Source organism: Ochotona princeps, chromosome 7 (genome assembly GCF_030435755.1).
Source record: "Ochotona princeps isolate mOchPri1 chromosome 7, mOchPri1.hap1, whole genome shotgun sequence".
In the NCBI taxonomy this organism is placed as follows: domain Eukaryota; kingdom Metazoa; phylum Chordata; class Mammalia; order Lagomorpha; family Ochotonidae; genus Ochotona; species Ochotona princeps.
This window is the reverse complement of record NC_080838.1, coordinates 55,167,940-55,192,311: the sequence shown is the minus strand read 5'-3', so window position 1 is coordinate 55,192,311 and position 24,372 is coordinate 55,167,940. Positions and strand designations below refer to the sequence as shown.

The following is a 24,372-nucleotide window of genomic DNA, read 5'->3' as shown; positions in this document are numbered from 1 at the left end:
TCAGTCTCAGTCTCTGTCTCCCCAAGTCCTCGAATTTGTCTCTCCACTGTCAAATAAATCAAGTAGTTTTCAGTCTAATTTCACAACATAATGCACTTTTCTACCCAACTGTGACAAGCAAGAGAAATGCCATAGATGAAAGCAAAATAAAAAAAAATCATTGATACTATTCTAAAGTTCAATTAATTTATATTTTCCAATAGGCATATATATTTGCATTTGAGCCTGGTTTAATAAATTCATTGTGGAGAGAAAAAAAAAACACAAAAAACAAAAAATCGATAGTGGAACAAAACCTAATGCCCAGGTTGGCTATTTGCATTTTGTTCAGCCTGTGCACATTTGTTCAATTATAACAATATTCTCATATCTTAAAAAGTGATGCAATTTAGTATATAACTAATGCTTACCAAAAAAAGCATAATTGAATACGTTTCCTAAAATGACATGATTTGATGGATAAAGAGTAATTATAAACAAAACCATTTATTTTTGACATCAAAATTTAGGTGTAAAAACAATTTAATATTTTGAGTATGAGTTGATTTAGGAGTAAAACTTATCTTTTGAGAAATTTTTTTTATTGTGGTCCTTCATAAACATAATTTTCTCTGGAGAGGACAGAACAAAACAGAGGTTTTATTTTATCAGATCTTTTTTTTGTTGTATTAAGCAAAGGACTGGGTATTTTTCATTCTCAATTCTGCTTCAAAGACAAATGAACATTGATACCAATCTGTGTTTCTTCTGGTTCTGTAAAAGAAAAACCATACTATGCCACCAGCAACCACTGTTATCTGGTTTTAAATGTCAAGTACATGTCAGCATAGAAAGAAAGAAACAGAGATAACATTCAAGGAGGAATATATTGGAGCCAAAGATTGAGTCCAACTTTCTGAGTGTCTGTGTTTTCAGGACAGGAGTTCGGAAAAGATTGATCAATAGAAACCTGAAACATCTTGCAACTTCTAACTTTTCTAACCTTATGATTTATAGCCTCATACCATGTTTATATGTATGATTGTGGTATTTGTCTATGTTGGTGCTAACTTGATGAATAATGTAAAGGTAATTCAGCTGCTTTAAACTGAATCATTTAAATGATTTCAGCTTTGACACTCTGTATCTTAGTCACTCCTTTCAAGGTCTACCTTCAGATTCTCTTAATAGCCTCAAGGATTTTGTTTGTTCCTTGTAATAGATACTTATATTCGACAAGGTCTACGATATAGGTTATGTTTATACTATGTTATATGTTTTTGAGGTACTCAAATAATCTGGTCTATAATTTGTACCAAAATCCAGTAGATTCTTATTTCACAAGAAGGATAAAAAAAATTGTTGTAGAGAGAGAAAGAGTAGAGATATCCTTTGCCTTCCTTGTCCATCTATCATTAACTTTATACTTAATAAAATAACTTCATTGTTAAAATCAACACTAATTGCTGGTTCTATGTGTTGTAGATATATTTTCATTATTAGGTTTACTATAATGTTTTAAATTGATATTTGCAGCATAGTATCTTGTTTCAAAAAATTTTGTGATCAGTTTTTAAAATATCTCCCAAGGAATGCATTTATGATATGTTTCCTAAATCTAGTTTCTTAGCATTAGTGGGTACTGTGACTTAAAAATAAATATTGATTGAATGCAAGGGTGAACAAGTGAATCTAACAAATACAGGGCTTAAAAAAAAAAAAAAACAGAATTCTCAACCAGGATTTTCAGTTGTTATTATGGCACTGGGAAGTAGTGTTTTAAAATGGGATAATATTTTTTAAAGGTTTGTTTATTTTATTGAAAAGTCAGATATACAGAGAGGAGAAAAGACAGAGGGGAAGGTCCTCCATCTGATCATTCACTCCCTAAGTGACCACAACGGCCAGAGCTGAGCTGATCAGCAGCCAGAAAGCAGGAGCTTCCTCTGGGTCTCCCACACCTGTGAAGGGTCCCAAGGCTTTGGGCTGTCCTCAACTGCTTTCCCAGGCCAAGAGCAGGAAGCTGGAAGGGAAGTGGAGCAGCTGGGATAGGAACCCGTGCCCATTTAGAATCCCAGAGGATGCAAGGCATGGACCTTAGCCACTAGGCCACTGTGCTTAGCCCAGCTGTTTTTTCTTTTCTTTTCTTTCTTTTTATTTTTTTTAATATTTTATGGGAGCGCTTTATTGTAGGATTGGGTTAATGCAGCTAGCATTCTTCCATGAGGATAATATTTTTTTAAATTGTGGGAAATGCAATTTAAACATAAGCATAATTTGGTGTAAAATTTTTGAAATGTGTGCATGGCTTTTCATAATATACCTTTCCATGAACCTTCTGAATACCCTCATACTTACTGTATTTGCAATTTGAAGTAGCCATCAATAGTTTGGATATAGCCTTGCAATTCAAATTAAATTTGGTAAGTTAATTGGAGTTCAATCTGTTATTAATATTATAATTAGATATTGGAATTTCTTAAAAGTTGATATAATTTAGGATGCAGGACTAAAAATTAAAGAAAATAATAGTTATTGATTACAAATTCTTTCATTTTTAGCCACTTGGTTTTTTTTTTATATTTATCTCAAAAAATTTGTAACTCATGGCATAATAATGATTTAAATAATTTTTAATTTGTAGAATTAGGACTTTGGGATGACTCATTGCTTGAGCCTAATCAAGTTCTTTTTAGTTAGTACCAAAGATGTTCAAAATAATTGGATTTTTAAAAATAAAAATATGAGAAAGCTCTTCTTGACAAGCGTCTGATTCCTCCAAAGGAGCTGGTTTTAAATTCAGAGGCCATGAACATTCTTATCCAACTTCTGGTGAAACTGCTTGCTATTGATACTCCTTTTTACCTTTTTGTTATTATTATGATTCTGACATTTGTCCTTGCCTACATTTCAGTTGTTAATCTCTTCTTTATTTACCTGTAATGTACTAACTCAGAACATTTTTACTGCCTTGGGTGACTTCATCATGGTAAGACTTCAAAGACAGATGCAGAAAGTGTATCATCAGAAACTGTGACATGTGTATCTGCCACTTGCAGTCAAATGAGAGGATAGCAAGTATGTTCAGTGCGTGTGAAGTTGCCACATATTCATTCATTCATTGAACAAACTTAGGGAGATTATTGCAAGCCAGGAATTTGCAAATCAGAGGTCTCAGGCTTCTAAACAACCACAATGAGGAGAAGAGAGATGTTTCCGGGGGACAAAGTGTTTTCTTCACTAATGCGTTTGAGAAAATTTATCTTGTTCTATTATTAGATGTCTTGAAAAAGTTCATGAAACATACCTAATATAAAAAAAAAAACACAGCAACTATGGATGAGTTGAAAGGTGAAGGTTACTTAACGTGTGCATCTTGATCCTGAAATGTTTTATTAATTCTTAGTGACTATGTGTAATGATGGTATCCAGTGTTATATTTCAATAGATGCAGTCAATGTACACTACTCATGAGGCTTATTGATATATTTAACACCTTCACATTTTGAGTCACAGAGCTTCTGTGTTCTGTAGAATTGTAATATAAATAAGAGCTTGTGAAACAAATTGCACCAAATAAATTTTCTTTTTAATTCCATTTTCCATGAACTTCAAAATTGACCTTGATATACATTTTGTATTGCTAAGGCCAACTGCATAACAAAGCAAGACAAGGTTATGACACTGCAGGTTGGAAACAGAACCCTGGAGTTGTGTATTTTCAAGTTACCTGGGTGATTTGTGTGTGTCTGTGGTCTGATGAGAATCTGTAACAAATTCAGAAACCTCTTTCTAATTGAATGTAAACCATCATGATTGCTTTTGTTACTTAGATAATGAAGTGAATGAAACTTGAATATCAAGGTTGGTGGAAGTTTTATTAATCTTTCTCAAACTGATAAGTTTTTGTGCCTCTAATGACTTACTCAGTTTGTATCTCCATATTTTTATTGTTTTTAATTATTAAATTTTACCTTGCTCTTAGATGTGTATTATGCCAAATATTTTTACTTTTGCCTTTATGCCAAGTTGTTGAGCAGGAATTGATTTTCTTTTTGGAAACATTCCTTGATAAATTATCCTTTTTAAGCTAGCATTCATTTCACATGGATTGCCAGAAATATCTCCAAAAACAGCAGCAACAAAAAATTGCCTATAAGTTCTGTAACTTATATATAGCATTGGTGATAGATTCATATCAAAATTTTCTTTAGACACAGTTTTAAGTGTAGCTTGTTTTTGCATACTGCAAATAACCCTAGTTGTTCATATTTGTTAGACACTGAATTTTTATGAAATTTTCTTGTATTCCTGGAAGCAAATTAGGGAAGTTCTATCATTTTGTGTTAAAAACTTCTGGTATAATAAGAAGTAAATATACATGCAGTACTATAATTTTACAAATGTTCTTGTAAATTATATCTAGAATTCTATTATGTGCACTCTTAAAATGTTAATAAAAGAGGGGATTTTACGTAGAAGCTCTTAAAACAACATTAGCTTCTAACTATTTTACATGATAATGAAATTGGATAGATTTTATTGCAGCAGTTTTGTTCTGAAAGATTAATCAAATTTCTTACATGATATGGATGTGAAGTAAGCAAAAGGATGGGTCGTTTTATGCCTCATTATTCTGATAGTGCAGAGATGTCGGCAGGTAACAAGAAACATCGAAAACAAATTGATTTTCAAGAATATAATTTACGTATTTGTAAATGATGATTCTCACCTTATGGGTTCTATTACACTGAGAATATAAAACTCTTACTGTCAAAAAATAGTTCATGATGGGAAAGTCATGTTAGAACTGGAGATTTACTTCAGAAAGCTAGCTTCAGGTGCCAGTACTGTGAGATAGGGGTTAACATGCTGACTGCGTTGTGAGCATCCCATATGTGCCCTTATTTGTGTCTGGCCTGCTTCATCTAATGATTCAGCTGTCTGTAAGGTGCCCGGGAAGGCAATGGAGGATGTTCAAGTGTTTGTGCCCCTATATCCCGGTGTGAGACCTGGAAAATGCTCCTGGCTTCTGTCTTTGTCATGGCTCCATTCTGGCCATTGTAGGCATTTGGTTATTGAATTCACCTCATATTTCTCTCTCTCTCTCTTTCTCTTTATCCCTCCTTCTCTCTAATTCTTTCAAATAAAAACTTTGAAATAAGATTATTTCATTTTCAAATAAAAATTGAATATACCATATTATATATAATATATATTTAATTTTAATAATAGTAATAAAATTAACAATTTTATATGTATTTTCCCATAAAATACTTCAAGTTGGTTATATTATAAAAATGTAAATAGTGAGTATGACTAACATGAGTATGCATCATGTGCATCATGAATAATCAGCATTATAGATTACTGTTGCCCACAAAACATTAACTAGATTATAGTAAAATCATTTGATTTTTTGATTTATTTTCTTCTGTGACAGTGCATATGAAAATCAATGAAGCATTGTCTTCAATGGAATCAAACTTTCAGCTATTTTTAAAAGCTCTTACAAATCATAGTGAGATATTTTTTCTTCAGAGATCATGTACTTTTTAAAATTCTATTTTAGTTGTGTAGTATAAATGTCTCAAATTTACTATTCTATACAACTCCGAATAACAGGAGTGGCAAAATTGAGAATTGTAGCACAACAACTTAAACTTCGTCGTGTGACAGTGGCATCTCAATTCAAAACTCCAATTCAAGTCCTGAGTGTTCTGCTTCTAAGCCAGAGCGCTCCCAGTGTATCTGGGAGGGAGCAGAGGATTACCAGAACGCTTGATCCCCGGACAGCCATGTGGAGACCCTGATGGAAATCCAGTTTCTGTCAGGGCCTTTGAAGACTAAACCAGGGGTGGAAAATTCTCTCTCTCTCTCTCACTCATGCCCTATCCATCCCTTGTCTCTCTCTCACACACGCTCTGCCTTTCAAATAAATGAATAAATAAATATGAAGAGAGTTTGGGGGCAGATAGTGTTCTGTCCTTCAAAATGTGTCATTTGGAAAAGTTTGAATATAGAAGTCTGCCAGCACATCAGAAATTTGTAAGGTTAATATGATAAATAAAATAAAAGATTGAATTTTCAGATTTTTTTTGTTTTTACATTTATTGTTTATTAACTTAGAGTACAGAGTTACAGTAAGAGGGTGTGCGTAGAAACAGCTTCCAACTGCTGGTTTGCTCCCCCAAATGGCTCCATAGCCAAGTCTAGGGTAGGCAGAAGCCAGGAACCAGGAGATGCACTCATATCTCCAGTGTGGGTGTTCTTAATCAGCTCAGCCATCTCCTGTTGCCTACTCAGTTATATTAGTTGGGAGCTGGATAGAAAGTGGAGCAACAGGAACTGGAACCAGTTCCCATTTGAGAAGCTGGCATCACAGGCTTTTCACCCACTGTGGCACATTGCCAGCATAATGAATTTTACCATTTCTAAAACAATTGATTGAAATTTATTTATCACAGGAAAACAAGCCAGTCTGTGAGATCTTCTTATATAATATCAATGGAAGATAAATAAGAGTCTTGATTTCTTCCCATTTATATTAATGTTCTTGATTTTGTGCTCTCAACTTTCTCAGTTTTGATGTTATGGGAAACAAACCCTGTTGTATTAACGGTTCAGTTATAGCCTAATTAATAACATGTAACACAGTTAATTAGGTGATGTATGGCCAAGTGACAAACGTGTGTACGATGAGATTTGATATGTATCGGTGAGGGCAGGGTATTTTTTTTAAGCAGTAATTTGGGTCATTCTTCACTCAACCTTATTGTACTTCATTTCCACACTGATTAATTCTAATTTTTTCATAAGTAAAATGCTCTTTAAACTGGAATGCAAATCAAATGTGAAAGGAAAAGGTAGATAATGAGATGGAAATACTCATGACTGTAATGACCTATGAAAAAGGTAATGAACACAATCAAGTCAGCCTGGTCTGTTCAAGAATGAGCTGGAGCTTTCAAAGTTTTCCTGAAGTTAACACTCAGATATTTAGTATTTGTAAAGTGTTGACAAAGGAAACTCTTTCTAGTTTTAATTAGTATTGGCGGTCATTACTATTTTATCTAATTCCTTGGGAGTGTAACTTCATAATACTACATTATTTAAGCTCAGGTGAGACTAGAATAAAAACACAAATATTTTTATAAATTTTAGCTGTTTTAAAATACGACGAAACTTGGAGAAAAGTACAGTGTAGGAAGAAGATCACTTCTGTCTGTCTGACACTGAGAAAATTTGAACCTCCTTATTTATTAAATGAGAATGGCAACTAGATGGGACGAAATGTGTTTTTCCACACTAAATTAACTTTGCACAATGTTGTGCAAGTTTCTATAGACGCATTAATGAATACAAAATGTAGGTATTGTTTCCAAGTTGCTTAAAATAGACTCATCTGAAATATTTACACAACTAGATATATTCTCACCCTTATTTTTACAGTTAATATCCTTCTCATTGGAATATATCCTTTGTAATAGTTATAATACTTAATATTCTTATACTTTCAGGTAAGAAGAAAGACCTATCCTTGAAGTACATTACACAGTTTTAACATTATATCATTTTCCTCAAATGAATTCCAGAGTTAGATATAAGATTTTTACCTCAAGAAGGCTCTCCCCCAAGCTTATGTTTCAGATCCATTTGCCTAGTGAGAAATTTCTGTCACAGATACTCTATTTTTCTATTAATACAAAAGTATAAACAATTGAAACCCATAATAAACATGGGGAAGTCCAACACATGGTATATACACAAACTTTGTCACCTAGAAATCACCAACTCAGTGAGACTCAGGAAAGTGCTACAAAACCAGGACAAAAACTGATTAAATGGAGCAGCATTTAGGGCAGAGAGGACTCCAATAACAGGCACACACTATCCAAAGCATTCTGTTGCATTGGTCGCATTTCAGTACAATAGGTTTGCAGTGATCTTTCAGCAAGCAAGCGAAAACCCTCTCTTCCTTCCTTAGCTACTGTGATAGCAGTATTCACTAGTGTATCAAAGCAGGGCAATGGCTCCAAATACTGCAGAGGTCCTTGCTTCTGGTTCTCCTTGGAATCCAGGAATTTGAAAAGCTTAAGGTTTTAATAGAGATCCACAGTCCTGCCCCATTCCTGAAAGCCCAGAACAGGCATCCACTACAGAGTAGAGAAAGTAAGGATAAATTTTGTTGGGGATAGCTGGCACTACCAAGTATCTCAGACTATGGTTCACAGCATCACCCCTTTTCCGTCTTACTGGGAGAAAGGAGTGGTGCAAATCTATTCCAACCATGTACTCTGTAAATGCAAGTGAGGGATTCCAGGGAAGCAATCATCCAACAACCTGCATGCTTATCTGAGGCCACACATGGAAAATCTCCAGCTTTTGGAAGTAGTGTGGATAAGGAAATTGTTTTCATTTTTTAAATTAACATTGATTTATTTATTTTTATTGGGAAGGCAGATATAGGCAAAATGAGAGACAGAGAAAGATCTTTCATCTGCTTTAATCCGTAAGGGCTGCAACAGCTGGAGCTGAGCTGGTCTGAAGCCATTTCCAGGTCTCCTATGTGGGTGCAAGATCCCACATCCACCACTGTTTTCCCAGGCCATGAGCAGGGAACTCGATGGGAAGTGCAGCATCCAGGATAAGAACTGCTGCCCATATGGGATCCTGGTGCTTGGAAGTGGAGAGTTAGTTAATCAAGCCATTGCACTGGGCTTTAAAGAAAAATGTAGAATAAATTTCCCTTGCTAGGGTGAAAAGATAGGGCCGGGAACAGATTCATGTACCCTATCCCTAAACTACTACTTGCTGTGGGAAGGGTTCTGCCTGGAGTAAGGCAGAGAATCCCTGATCCTATTTCTTTAAGCAAATGCTGAGATAGAGGGCTAGGAACTGTCTCAAACAATGGGTTGTGATGACTGGTTAAGAGTGGTTAGAGGGTCAGCTGCAGACACATTACTCCTAAGCCCATTCCCCACCTGTTCTTGGCCAACATGACTTGGTTTTCTCCCCTGAATAACTGCACCTTGAATCTCTTGTTGTCCAGGATGCCAGCAGGCCTGATAGTGTGCAAACGAAGTAGCATATGTGTCTCATCACCTCCAGTTTTTCTTAACATAAATATTCTGGTTCTGTATTTTTTTTTTGTATTTTAATCTAAAACCCTCATTCTTGCACTGTACTTGCAGTTACATGAAGAATTTGAAGGATAAGTCAGCAGTAGCGCTGGTTCTGTACGGCTGGAATGCTTTTTGTTGTATTTAATCATAATGAAGGGCAGCTATGGAATTCACAGCTTATACTGAACAACATCATTTTACCACTTAGAGCTGACTTTTTTGTCCTACTGTTTGCCTGAAACCCCCTGTGCTTGATCATGCTTTAAAGAGATACAGTTTGATGGAAAAGATGATACCAAGGAGTCAATAAAATTGAGCCAGATGAAAGACCCAGAGAAGAAGCCATGTTAATAGCTATCTAATCTTAAGTATATACCATTAGCCTCACACAACGGATCCAATCTTTACCACTCTGGGCTAAGTTCACCATGGGCGTGTGTGTGTGTGTGTGTGTGTGTGTGTGTGTGTGTGTGTGTACACATATATGTTTGCAGGTATGTGAAAATGTGAATTGGTAAGGATTAGTTTGAAGAACAATGCCCCTCTATCCTTCCTATGGTATCCCAGGATATCAGCATGAAGTATAGTATACATTTTCCATGAACCTTTTGAACACTTCATAAATGATTAATATTAAATTTGGATACAAGTTATGTAGAATTTTTGTATACTTGGAATGCAAGGTAGAACGTAATTCAGTATCGTGTGTTTCTAGAGGTTTCCATGAAACTAAGTTTTAATTACACTTGTGAAAGTGATATAGAGAAAGCTTATTGTAGAAAAAGGAATGTGTATTTCTCAAGTGTAGGAATCTACAGGCAAAGCTTTTCCTGAAGAAGTGATGCATTTTAAGGGATGTTCAGGGAGTAGGTAAGAGAAACTTTTTCCTACAGCTGGACCACATATGAAAAGGCCCTGAGGCATGATGAAGCCTGAAACATTTCAGGACCTGAGTAAGCACAAATGACTTGTTGAGACAGTTTGTCCTTGGACCCTGAATGACCTTGTCTGTTATAGTAATATATTTGGCATCCTCTCTGCTTTTGCCCATATAACAGAGAAGTAAAATAACTTGCTGCTTATAAATTCTTATCCAAAGGATAAGTAACAAGTTCTTAGACTCTCTGTACTATGTATATAGACACTAGTTCCATCCTTCCTGAAGAATCTACCAAATATTTACTTATGGAGCAATTTTAAATACTTTTTTTTTCTTAAAATTATGCTGATAGGCAAGGAATATAAAATATGAATGATAATAGGGAGCTTTATATCAATAATTACTTTTTGTAGAGTTCATTAAACAGATTTGTTTGCTCTGAGGTACTTGCTCACTAATACAGACTTGCATCCCTGTGCCTGTCTGAGTATTATTTAAATTAGGATTAAATCCATAGTAAGTAAACTGGACCTTTCTGAAATGAGATGTAAATAATATTTGCCAAAATTAGAGTTTAAAAAACATTTATTAGTCTCTACAAGCCTGTTAAGTGGCATTTTGGAAGACAGTCACAGGTTTACGCTTATTTATTATACTGGGGAAACAGATAATACTTTTGTTTACCATTCCTTAAAATTTTCGTTTTAAAGTCAGTTACATTTTGCAGATCAAGTACTGGACATGCATTTTGGCTCTAGAGAGTCCCTCTAATGAGAGCTGTCGCTGTGCTTAGCGACATTTAAGAGGGTCTGTGCACAGGAGACCAACTTGCATTTTCATTGACCTTTGGCCATGATATTGGGAAGTTTTCAAACCATGCAGATATGAAGGAAATTCCTCACTATTAAAATAATACTGTTGATTGTTTAAATGGGAAAAATGAAACTAATCTTATCGTCTCTCTGTTGAAAAAGATTCCTTCAGTCACTCAATAGTTTGTGTCAAGTTATGTTTTCTCATTAAACTGGGCCATCATAATACACAATAGAGTAATATCAGGACTTACAGATAAAATTGGTAGAAAATTTCTTTCCCACAGAACTTGAAAGACAAAAATATAAATTTAATTCATCATTTACATGTAAGTTAAATGTTTTAAGTAGTGGGTAAAATTCTAAAATCTTCCAATCTTTCAAGAATGCATAAAAGGCAGTGTTTATGTTTTTTGTTGCTAATTGTGCTTAAAATGTATTATTTTGGTATTTATGGACTGAGAAATGTACATAAGTCTCAATTCAACCAATAGGAATGTTGCAAAATATTAAATTATGAAGACGTGGTTTGCATTCATAAGCAGCAAGTAAAAATGTTCCCGAGCAGCTCTATCAAAGATCCCTGTTGCATTGCCTCTTTTTTCTGTTTACCAATAGTTGCAGTGATTAATCTACTATTGTATCATACATTTTATACCCTTAAGTTCTGGGACTGTCTTTTTTGATGCAAAACACATTTATTCAGTTCCCTGAAACTATAATAATTCGGAAAGTTGGAGGCACAGAGTGATTCATCCCAAAATTCATGAAGTGTGCTATCTTGTGAGCTCCACTAATGCAGCAGTAGAACTCCAGAAACCTGTCCTATCCTCTCCCTGGTCTCATTATGAATTGTCTGTAACAGAGGAATCTGTGGTTTCACTAAAGAGCTTTTTCTCTTTGTCTTATCAACCACTCCTGGTGTTATTTGTCCAAAAAAGATTTGGGTATGTTGGACCCAGTAATGGTTTATTGTTTAAAGTATGAATATGAAATTATGGAGTGATTATAAACCGTCCACACTAACCGATAAAATGCACAATAGTTATAGATTAAAATGGGAGGGTGAGCTCAGATCTGCCACAGAGAATCAGCCTGCTTCACTTTACTAGCTGTTTTGGCCTAATTAAGAAGTATGTGATCAGTAGAGTCCAGCAAATGATCTGTTTCTTAGTGGAGAAATGAAATATTTGGGGCCGGTGAGGTGGTCTAGTGGCTAATGTCCTTGCCTTGCATGCACCGGGATCCCATATGGCCGATGGTTTGTATCCCAGAGCCTTGCGTCCCATCTAGCTCCCAGCTTGTGAACTGGGAAAGCAGTCAAGGACAACCCAAAGCCTTGTGACCCTGCATGCGCATGGGAGACCTGGAAGAAGCTCCTGGCTCCTGACTTTGAAATAGCTCAGCTCCGGCCATTGTGTCCGCTTGGGGAGTGAATTAGCGGACAGAAGATTTTCTTGTCTCTCCTCTCTGTATGTCTGACTTTCCAATAAATAAATACATAAACAAATAAATGAAAAATTATTTTCAGAGAAATTGATTTGTTTTTCATACATGAAGGGATATGTTATTGTAGGTATCAGCTGCTGAGGAATTGCTTATTGTGGTGGGCCCCTTGAGGTCAGTAACAGAAGCTTTTCAATTTCTACCATGTCATGGACTGTTACACTGCTGCACACCTTGTGGATGCTCTCCACCACTGTGCAATTAAAAAAAAAGGTCATTCTCTCTCTTTAGAATTAAGAAGCCCAACTCTTAAAGTATAAAATAATAGTTACTTTTATCTACTAAATGCATTTCTACAGCAATCTCAACTTACCTATTGAAAAGTGACAGAGCCCTAGTATTTGTGTCAATTTGTCATCATCTCCAGGCCCTCAGAAATATCTTCCTGAATATTGTCTCGATACGGTATGAGAGAATGGTTTGTCAAAGTTTTGTCAGTATTCGCAGATATTTAGATCCGAGGTCAGAAAAATAATTTTAAAGAATCAGTGAGCTAATTGAAAGAAATTGAAGAAACATTCATTTAGTCATTTTGTTGCCAGTGTTCTAGAGGCACATTACTAATCAGTGGAATTTTTCTGTACAAATAAGAATTTTACATAAAACAATTGTGTTTTATTCATTTACTCATTGTGTCATTTATTCAATTTCAATAATAGAAATAGTTACTGAGTAAGCTTATTACTTGCAAAACCCTGTGATTGTTTACAATTTTAACCTGAGAAGTCTTTGAAAATTCTATTATAGCTAAAATACTACTGTATTTTTCTGTATAGCTAGTATAATGTCTATTTTATATTCTATTTCATTTTATTGGTATTAGAGAAAATGGTCATAGAAGGCAGTAACAATAATAAATAAATAACCCCTGTTGCTTTACAGCTGCATAAAACTTCAGATCCAGCCCTGTCTGTTACTGGATGAGTGACCTGAGAGGTCTTCCGAACCAGTTCTTGCTTCTGTAGAAAAAGAAAACGGTAGCTTTGTAGAATTTATGCGAGATTCCAAGAGATAGTGTTTTGTAGAGAGTTTATAAATAATTAAGGATAATTCATATAGGGGAAAGGCTTCAGATGCATTTTTCAATCACCAAGATAAGTCTGTTTTATAGTTGAATATTAGTAATCCCATAATAGGAGACTGTACCTTCCCAAATTAGCTATAATAATGTTTTCCTGTCTTACCGAGAAGGTGGAGACCATTTTCTTATGACTGGAAACCTGGGTGGGCTGCAGGGTGGTGGGAACCTTTGTGAATACCTCCTTGAGGAGAATATGATTGGCGCTGATGGCTTCTGATGATTATCTATATATAAGTTTTTCACAAATTCATGGAAAATGTGTTTATGTGAGGAACTGTGCACATGTTTAAACATTTTATTGTGCCAATATCAACTTGCCTTTAAGCTCTACTTTTCCACCAGCTTTTTGAAGTACTATTGTAAGAAATGCAATATACATTTTTTTTCTTGGCCAGTGGTCTTGGGAGCTTTGAGCCAACAAATGAGACATTTGGCTATCGAGAGCCACATACTTGGTAGTTAGAGAGGAGGTGTCCCAGGGCCAGGGATATTCTGCCCTACTCACCGCAGGCACTAGGCAGGTAAACTTGGATATATACAAGGCCTCAGACGAGTCCAGCCACTAACCTTCACGCTACCTCCATTGTTGCTGCGCAGATGGGAAATGAACTGTCTCTGCTGAACTGCCCAAATTGTGGGTTCTCAGTAAAATATATGGTTGAATAAAGTAATGTTGATATTGAATAAAATGAACATTGTTGTGTTAACCCAAAAACAAAAATAGTAATGTAAAATCAAAGTTCTTAGGGATAATTGTGCATAATGTAGGAAAAACAAATCAGCCATGTAAGATAAAATACACATTTTAAAGTGAACACATTTGGGCTTCTTTGTATACCTGAAGACTGTTGCTTTTTATTCATCTGCTTGATGGATTTCCATCAGAAACGCGTCGTGATATAGTGGTTTTGAGCCAAAAGCCATTGTGAGTATCATGTCTCAGCAGAGTCTGTTGTTAGCTGTGTAACTACTGACAATTTACTGAACCTTCCTAAGATTCAAACCTCTCAGCTGTGAAATGGGGATTACAGTATTTCCTACCAAAAAAGAATCATAAGGATTGAGTAGTTTCATATACTTAACATCCGTATAGGACTGCCTGAGGTACAGTAAATACTCTACTAGGAAAAATATTAGGTGATATTCTATGCATGCTAATTGTATAGTTTGTAGGAATAAAAATGCATCATATTGTAAAAGCTCTTAGATAAGTACATCCAAGTTTCACTTCTTACTAGTCTTAAATATGTATAAATATTTAAAATATGTGCATTTCTGTTTCCTCATAGAGAAAAATAAACATGTTAAAAAAATCCTCTTTATGTCTAACTCCTAGACTGGAGCAAGAGTTGAATAAATTAAACCACTTGAAATAGTTATAGCAATTCTAAGCCAATAGCCTTTAAAAAATGCTGGCTATTTTTTTTAATATTATTTCATTACTATGGCACTCCACTATACAGTGGAGTGGAGTATACAATAATTTATAAAGAGAACTTAATTATAGTCATATTTGAATAAAATTTGTTGAGAACCTATTTTCTTACTTGTATTTCTGCCGACTTGGCGCTAAGCACAAGGGATCTCTTTTTTTTTTCTATATAGATTTCTAAGGGATCTCATGTAATATAGAAAGTAAGATATATGTGTAAACTATTGAAGTAGAGCACAAGGCGTAAGCTGTTTTTCATAAAGCTTCTTTTGTGTCAGGGTATAATGTTATTTATTATTGTATAGATTCCTTGAATTTGACAAAGAGAAACAAACTTTGGCAAATATATTAAAAGAGAATTGTCATGATATCCTTATTTTTCAAAGTATTTTGAAATCCATCTTGCACCTTTAGGAAATTATCAGTCTCAGTATTTTTTTTCTGTATATCTTTAAGCTAAAGGTTAACTGATTTTAAAATCCATAATTTTAAAATAAAAGCTGTTTTTCAAACAAATAAAGTTACATATTAATGTGTTTTTGAACATGCAATTATTCTTATTTAATCATTGTTCGATAAGTATGTGTAGGGTTTTAAAAGCATTTGTTGAGCTCAACATAAGTTTATGTAGGGCTGCAGTCTTTTAGATCAGACTGACAAAAGATTAACAAGAAAAAAACAGAATTTGGTAGGAATGTGTATCCTGTGTACACATGGAAACAGTGATGATGAGTTACCCAAAAGATGGAGTTAGAATCATAGTGTCTTAAGAAAAAGAACAATGGAGTTTTAGAAAAGGGAAAGGAGTTGTAGCTTGTAGGACAATGAATTGCAGGAAGGGAAATAGAAGGGTATTCAAACATTTAAAGAATATTCAGATATTTTCCATGTCTTTGTGAGAAGATAAGGACTGACTAGTGAGATAAAAGCCCGTGTCTTAAGTTGTTTGTGGAATTCCTGAGAGCTGTTGCTGTGCAGTGAGGATCTGGGGTTCTCCCCCCTACTGAACGTCTACTTTTCTTGATGGAGAGGGGAGAGGGGACACTTCTGTGCATTTGTATCCCATATTTGGGAAACAGAGTGCAGAGACCTTTTCTTGTGTCTGCTTCTTCTAAATTACCTTTAGCTCAAAATGGTCTTTAGGACAACGTGGTATATTTTGTAGTGACCTATTGTGCCTCCCTTCATGCAATATTGCATAAGAGAATTACACATCTCTGTTGATTTCATGTGTGCCGTTTGAACACAAATTTATGTGTATAGCACTTTTCTTAAACACTGTAATAGCCATTAATTGCTTCAGTAATTAAAAATAATTACTCAATTTCATTTTCTTAAATGTTTTGTGTGGTAACATTCCTTACTTGTTAAAGTATAATATCAGAAACACTAAATAAGAAATTCATTTTCAGTGAGTTCTGTTGACCCTTGGCATTTTAAGTATAATGTATAGTTGTATAAATTGTATGTTTGTATAATTGTAATATTGCTTAAGTATCATATATAATTAAAAAGCTAATTAGAGAATGATGATATACTAATGTAGGAATTAATATTGAGTTTATCAATAAATAAATGATTGACCCATTTCACAATTTATGCATAAAACACACTAGTATTTCTGAGACTAATATGAAGAAAAAATGAAACTAACCACAAATTTTGTCATTGTACCAGTAGCGTTGATTATCAGCTTGGGAAATAATGCTCTAAGTGCGTTACATTCTAACTTTTGCCTGTTTGTTTTCTTCTCAGGAATCTTTCCTTGAAATTAACAAGAGATGTTGAGCAGGAAGCAAGGTGTTCGCATATCAACCGGACGCCCAGCAGTCCATCTGCAGACTGGCCCCTACCAGGTGTGGAAGAGAATGGAGGCATGGATGCTCTGCCGTTCAGACTGATGCTGCAGGACTGCACAGCTGTCAAGACGTTGCTGTTGAAGATGAAGAGAGTGCTACAAGAGGTAATGATTTACTCCACAATTAATGGCTGTTGATGCTGGTGGACAATGAAGTCTGTGTGCCTGATTAGGCCCCATTCTATAATTAGCTGTATGAGATTGAATAGAGGTCAAATATCTTCTTGGACTTCAGTTGTCCTCATGGTTCAAATAAAACATTTGGAGTTCTGTTGCAGAAGGTTTGCTTAAGCTCTAGGATTTTGTAAAAGAATTTTAAAAATAAATGTATGCCAAACATCCTGTTATTTAACAGGTGAGGAGAAATAGACATCAGCTTCTAGATGATGGTTTCATGTTATTATGAAACTCTTGAGAGAGGCATTAAATGTACTTAATTTATTGCTACTTCGGCCTGATATATGCATGGTATGGTGAAAGTAACTCTCTTAATCACTTTTGTTCCAATAATCAGTAAAATTGAAGATATGAACACTTTTACCTGATGAATACACTTGTTCTCCCACAGCCTATGGAGTTAGTCATATAGACGTGCTAGCCAGGAAAGTGAATCATGGTATTCTTTTACATTCATGTCCAGAAATCAGCCACACTAGAACACCTGTACATTATGAATTAATTTTCATAATTTTAAAACTAAGAGTTATTTTCTTTGAATAATTTATGTAAAAATATACGCACTATATTACTTTCTAGATATAGGTATGCCAAATGAGGGTCAGAAAATTTTAAAAACTTTATTCTAGTAGTGAATTTAAGAAAATAGCCTAAGATTTGTGACTACTTACGCAGTAAGTTTTATTACATTCCATTATCTTTCAATACATTAATCTTAATAATGGGATATTAATAAGTACTGTGAGAACAGAAATGTTACTGTTTTGAAGAAATAGCTTTATGGCTACCTTGCGTTCGTTGTTGCTAGTATTTTCTGTTTTAAAACAGTTTGATGATAATAGTAATACCGGAGACTAATACTTGCAACTGCCACCACAGGAAAGAATTGAATCGGGAAGAAGGCAGTGTACACGAAGTGATTGGCAACACTTCCTGGGGACCTTCAGTTTATTCTCATTAGTGATTTTAAGCAAAAGTTGAAAGAGCTCTTCTTTTTGTATCTCATAGCAGTGTGCATTACCAGGGTATTCTTTGTATCTAGAATCAGTGAGGTGGTATGTTTATAGCCCTTACTATTAGAATTTCTGAAATTACATAAGCTGACAATTAAGTGAAAGCAGCAAAATAGATTATATAAGCTTGGCATTCAACAAATTATCTTTTGAGGGTAACGTGTAATTGAAACTCATTTTTGATTTATGTTACCATTTGTTATAACCATGAGCTGTTTTATGTCTATGAAATTTTGATGATAAAAGTGCTGTATGATAGCTACTGTCCATATTTTCTAGTTAGGGATTAATTAATGTGATTTTGGTAGCTTGAAATCAGCCTTATGAGAATATGTATTCGAAGTAAATCATAAAACACAACAAAGTAATGCTTTTTATGGTTGACAAGCCTCTTCTTCACTGTTTACCAACACAGTACTACACTCAGATACAAGACTCTATAGTTTCCATACAACTATAAAATTATTTTCTTGAATATGACTATGTAAGTTAGAATCTCCCCAGCTCTGGGGGAGGGGCTTTTGAATAATGTAGGCCTAACAATATTTATTTCTTAGAATATATTAAAGTATATAGTCTATTCAGATATCTATCCTTCTGATAGGGTTAATTGCCAAGGTGAATGTATTTCTATAACTCTGAAATCTCCAAGACACCAGCATCCAGTCATGGGCAAAACCCTGATTTCTGAGACACCAGGAAGCAAATAGGAGATAGGAATGATCTTAGAGTTTTTAGAATCCCAGGAAGGACAGTTACCTTGACAATTAACCCTATTATTTCCTCCTTTCAGTTAACCCTATCACCCTTCTCTTTGATTTTCATTTTAAGGACAAGTCAGTAGATGTAAAAGCAACTTAAGAACAGACAGGAAGTGATAGGACAATTCTTGGTATTTTAATTATACAGTTTTTAAATACTGGTAAATATTCCATTGCAGTTAATATTCAGAATATGCTGAAACCTCTTTTATACTTTTGCTTTTCTTCATTACAGATTACTTAAAAGTCTAAAGATACTTGATTTTTCAGCCTGCTGTAAAGCAGCCATGATTACCTGTGTTTGTGTAGCCTACACAGAGAGCAGTGGGATCCTCATTGTCCATGAGGAAAAGCAAGAGTCTAACATTATTGATGAGCCAGCTCTTCTGATAATAAAATTTAAGGTGGTTTTCCATTAAAATATTTTAAAACCCAGCAGTTTTTGAAGTGCAATTTGTATTTCTTTACTAAATTTGAGCATAATGCCAAGTATTTTTTTGATTAACAATATCATTTAATATAGAAAAACATGCTTACTTGTTCATTAGCTTGTATATAGTAACAAACATTTGAATATAATTTTTAACTGTGAGAGAGCTTTAATTTTAATTTGCCATTACTATGTAGGCTCTCTGTTGAATTTTATCCCCCTTGTGTAAATTTAACGCAAAGTTGCACATTTAAACTATGAAGATATTTTAGTTATTGTTTTACTAACATTTGTTTTTAGTGTTTTGCTTTAATACTACTTTTCACATGAGTATATGTTCACATTTTTTATTCCCATACCACTGTAGTGATATGAGGTTTTATCAAGTTTTTAAGCACACCTAGTTCAAGCTACCTGGTTCTGGATAATGACTGGCTAGCTAAAAGAACATCTAGGTAGATTGTTATTAGATCGCTTTTCTGAAATTTCTAAAATCCATTCAATGTGTAGAGCACTAAGAACAATTTCCTTAGAAAGCTTTGTGTGATCGTTGAAATACTTGACAATTCAAATAATCTTATCCATATAGATTTTCATATAAAATAGATAAGTGGTATCATATCTACGTTGCTTCTACTATGTAATCAACGTAAGCATCAATGTTGAGATTGATTTCTAATCATTTAAATTTTAGCTTTAGGGTTTAGTTTCTCCAGTAGATCTTGAAGATATCACATCTGTAAAAGTTTTTTTGACATTTTTTGTTATTGGCTAACTGCCTTCGTTCTGTTAAAATATCAAGCCTCTTAAGTCATTCCAGCTTTTCTTCTTTTTACATAATTTATCATTAACTGTCATTGCATGAGTTACTGTTGCCAAAATGAATTACTTAAGGTTTAACAAAGACATTATTTCATCAAGTAATTCATTCTGACAACTTATCTCTTATTTTGTACTGCCATGTAACAACATGTGTAATACTAAATAATAAATACTGTTGCAGCTGTGGGAGTCATATTTACTAAGGGAATCTATAATGTAGACTTTTATGAAATGTGCTTTTGAAAGGGAATTTGAAAGGGAATGTAACAGGATGCGTGTAACTCAGTCACTGGTGAGGGATGACTTGACACTGCTCTAAAAATTCTGCAGCTGTTAGCCTGGAGTTTGGCTTAGACTTGTGAGTCTTGAAGGCATTCCCAGAGTCTGTTTCAAGCACACAGGAAGAAAGCCTGGATTTGGATATTTTGTCATTCACCAGTTTCACTGAGCATTCCTGGACTGTTCCCCTACTTAGGGCACTCTTACCTCTGAACACTCTTGGAATCTCCTTGTGTCCTTCAACTGCTTATGTGTTAGCGATGGCCAAGTTTGCCTCAATTGTTTTATAATTGATCATCCTGCCCTTAGGCTTCCCTTGCACAAACCCTGCATCCTCATTGCAATCCTTGGAAAATGAGTAAGTGATCAGATGACTCTCCTGTTGAGTTCTTGAATATATTCTAATCATCCTTAGAAGGTGTGAGATCTCAGGATAGTTTACATTTCTTTTGACATTGGATCATTTAGCCCTCTTCCTATTTGTTAATTCTTCCTTCTGACATACACAAAACATGATCTTGTGGTCTTTTCCCAAATGTCTGCACAACTTGTAATATATTTACTGTTTAATAAGTGATTTTTTTACAGACAAGTGAAAGAAATAATATACTTCGTTCAGTTTACGGCTTGCTGTTGAATGAATTGTTAATAGAATAAAAGTTATAGACTTGAGGGCCTGATGCAAGAAAGAAGAAAATGACTGAAAAGAAAATTTCTCTAAACTCAATGAAATATATAATATGCTTTTTCAGAATGTAAAAAAGAGACTTGCTGCAGAGGTTATTATATGTAATTTAATTAAATGCTGTGTATTTTGAAGACTAAGTGATTACAATAATTTCATAAATCTTTTTGGAATTTTTCATGGAATAACATTTGGTTATCTTGTTCATTAGATTTACTTTAAAAATTGTCTTAAAATATTTAACTTTAGCAGAAAATCCTAGAGTCTTTGTGATTGTTTTTTAATTTCCATTTGTACTCAATCTTAACAAGAGAATGAAATTTTTAAAAACCATCATTGGGATTTCAGTAGAAAATAATAAATGTAAGACCTTATACAACCACAAAACAGAACATCTAATAGCTGTTTAAACAGATGGGTATCAGAGGTTGACACCAGCTATAGAATTAAGCCTACACAGAGCACTTGTTCGAGTTCTGACTACTATAATTGTTACCACTTTCCCATTGATGTGCCTGGATAAATAGTGGACCATGACCCATGTTGTTGAGCTCATTCCCCCAGTTAGGAGATGGGGTAGAGTTCTGGCTTTTTTATTCAGCTTAGTTCAGACCTGAATTTGGCCCTTTGTGGAGTGAATCAGTGAATGGGAAAATCAGTCATTCAGTTTTCATCTTTCTCTTTCTCACTCTCTTGGTCTAGCTTTCAAAAACAGAGAAAATAAATATATGCATATGTACATATATACATGTTATATATATGTTATATAAGTTTTATATGTTATAGAAAGTTGGTATAAAAACATTTATTACTGCTCACTTGTCAGGCTGAGCATAGTGTTTTCATTGTGGCGAGCTAAGTGTGAGCAATTTCAATGGAATTATCATAGATCTAATTTGTTGCCCTTCTTTCAAAATAAAATTTTATTATTCAAATGCATGTGCGTATTTCCAGTAATCCCAAACATCAAGCCCTTTATTTCTTGATTTTATTTATATATGTATATATATATACATAGATATATATTTATATTTATCTGAGAGGTAGTGAAATAATCAGAACCATAAACTGCTGATTCACTCCCGAAATGTCCAAAGGAGAAAGGAACAGGACCAATTCCTAGAGACATCAGTACAATCCAGGAATCCCATGTGAGTGTTCAGAACCCGCTCACCTAAGCCATCACTTTTCCTGTCCAAGTCTGCATTTGTAAGAAGCTGGAATCAGGAGCCAGTGCTGGCAATTAAACCTAGGTACTACACTGTTGTGGGCCATGTGCATCCAAACCCCTAGGCAAGATGCCTGTTTCCAAATCCTTCATATTTTCAAAATGAAATTGTGGGACTGTATATAATAAATGATAGAAAATTAACAAAACCCAAACTGTTTTTGAGGAAGTTGAAAAAAAATAAAGATGAAGCAAAAAAAGGAAATACAAATTGTAAACATGAGCAATAGATTGAGGTGTATAATCACTGCAAATCCTACGAATATCAAAATTGCAGCTGGAGAATGCTTTTAACAACAATGTAACAAATGTTTGTCAATGAATCTTTTTAAAATACAACTTTTAAACAAAGTATACAGAAATTAAAAATCTGGACAAGTTAATATATTTTAAAGAAATCAATTTTGTGCCTGGTGTGATTGGCCTACTGGCTAAATCCCGACCTTGTAACCGCTGTGATCCCATATGTGCACTGGTTTGTGTCTCAGCTGCTCCACTTTCCATCCACCACACTGCTTGTGGCCTTGGAAAGCAGTTAAGGGCAGCCCAAAGCCTTGGGACCCTATACCCATAGAGAAGACCTAGAAAAAGCTCCTGGCTCCTGGCTTTGAATATTACATCTCTGGCCCTTTTGGCCACCTGGGGAGTGAACCAGCACATAGAAGATCTTTATGTCTGTATTTCCTTCTCTCTGTAAATTTGCCTAATAAAAAAATAAAAGACAATAAAAGAAAACTTTAAAAAAAGAAATCAAATTTATTATCTTAAAAAGGAAAAGTGGAAATGCTGACACTGGTTACAGTAAAAGAAAATTCGTAATCTTGCAATTTGGATATTAGCATGCCAGGAAGTGAAAATATGTTGCAGTATCCCTCTCTACTCCTGAATGAAAGAAAAATAGGACTCCATTTAAACTGTTAAATACATGTTAACAGTATGATACTAGATTACATACCGCTGCCTATTCCTACATTGCCATGTTACACTTAAACAGCAGAATGTTGGACTGTGACTGTTGCTGAAGTATGTTACTATGCTAATGTAATAATATGAAGAAAAACAGTGGGAGAACAAGGATTGGAGAAATAGGGAAGGAATCCCTAGAACTATGAAACGATATCGTGGAAATAATTATAATTTTAAAAAGAATCAAAAACAAAAGTAAAGAAAAGAAAATTCCATAAATCCCTGTGGGCTTTATAGGTCTGATAGACTCATTTGTTCTGGTCTTGCCAAGGCAACCACAGATGGGACTTGAAATTCAGTAATGTATAGCAGCAGATGATGGGTCTTGCACTTTAATACCCACCATCCATGTGGAAGTCTTGAACAGAGTTCTTGGCTCCTAGCTTCAGCTGGTCTAACCCTGACTGTTGTAGCCATTTAGGCCATGAACTAAGTGGATGGAAGATTCTCTGTCACTCTGACATTCAAATGAACGAGCAATTGTTTTAATAAAAAGGCTTAAGTACAGCAGCTCAAGCAGGACTCTTTCCATTTTGATTTGTGAATTTTGCACAGGTTAGTAACTTCTTAATTAGGATTCAAAGCCTAGGAATAACGCTCCATCAAGTTTAGTTCTGTACTCTGTGTACTTGATTTTATCCTCTGAGTCATCCTTTGTTATAAAATTAGCATGGCTACAGCCGCATAGTTTTCTCATCCTTGTCTGTGCCTTTGGAGAGTGATATCCACATTTTACACTCTCTTTGTCTCATTAACTACAATGAGGAAAGTGTTTCCCTGGAATATGTCTCCCGTCAATTCTTTCCGGGTTTCTTGTGGACTTGTTTGGGATTCGTGGCATAATACAAAGTCCACAGCCATAATCTCTTTGAAACAAACCCTGTCTAGCTTAAAATGGCACAGAGATACCCCCGTTAGATTCTTATAGTTCTGATTGCCTTTGTAAAGTTCCATAGGGCAACCCTAAGCTCTTTTAAGTGAAACAGGTTCTCACATGTTTTTGCCTCTGAATTGCTGTGGTTTTTTCATAGGCTTCTGAGTACATCAGAACTCAAGGTAATACACTTTGCAGTGGGTGCACATGCAAGCCATCATGGGATTGAGTGATAAGCTGATGCCGATAGTTTCATCTGTGAAACTTCAATGTGAACTAGGACCAATTATCCATAGTCACGCAAACCAAGTTGTGGTATCATCATCAGTTTTTACAAAATGCTGTTGTAGCCGCATTTTCTTCTCCCTTTTAGAAAAACTCAACGATGTAACATTGCCCTTGATATACTCAGGATTCACTGTAAGACTCCTGAAGAAACTTCTTACTTAAGAGTGTATCTCAAA

General features: G+C 34.8%; 1 protein-coding gene across 2 annotated transcripts in view; it reads left to right on the top strand.

Annotated features, from left to right (window-relative positions):
- CCSER1 (coiled-coil serine rich protein 1) overlaps positions 1-24,372 on the top strand; it is a 1,128,290-nt gene that overhangs the window by 368,970 nt on the left and 734,948 nt on the right. For both annotated transcript variants that reach the window (XM_004590570.2, XM_058667043.1), the window contains exon 6: positions 16,571-16,778. In XM_004590570.2, the coding sequence (XP_004590627.2) occupies positions 16,571-16,778 (208 nt within the window). The remainder of the gene's footprint in view (positions 1-16,570; positions 16,779-24,372) is intronic.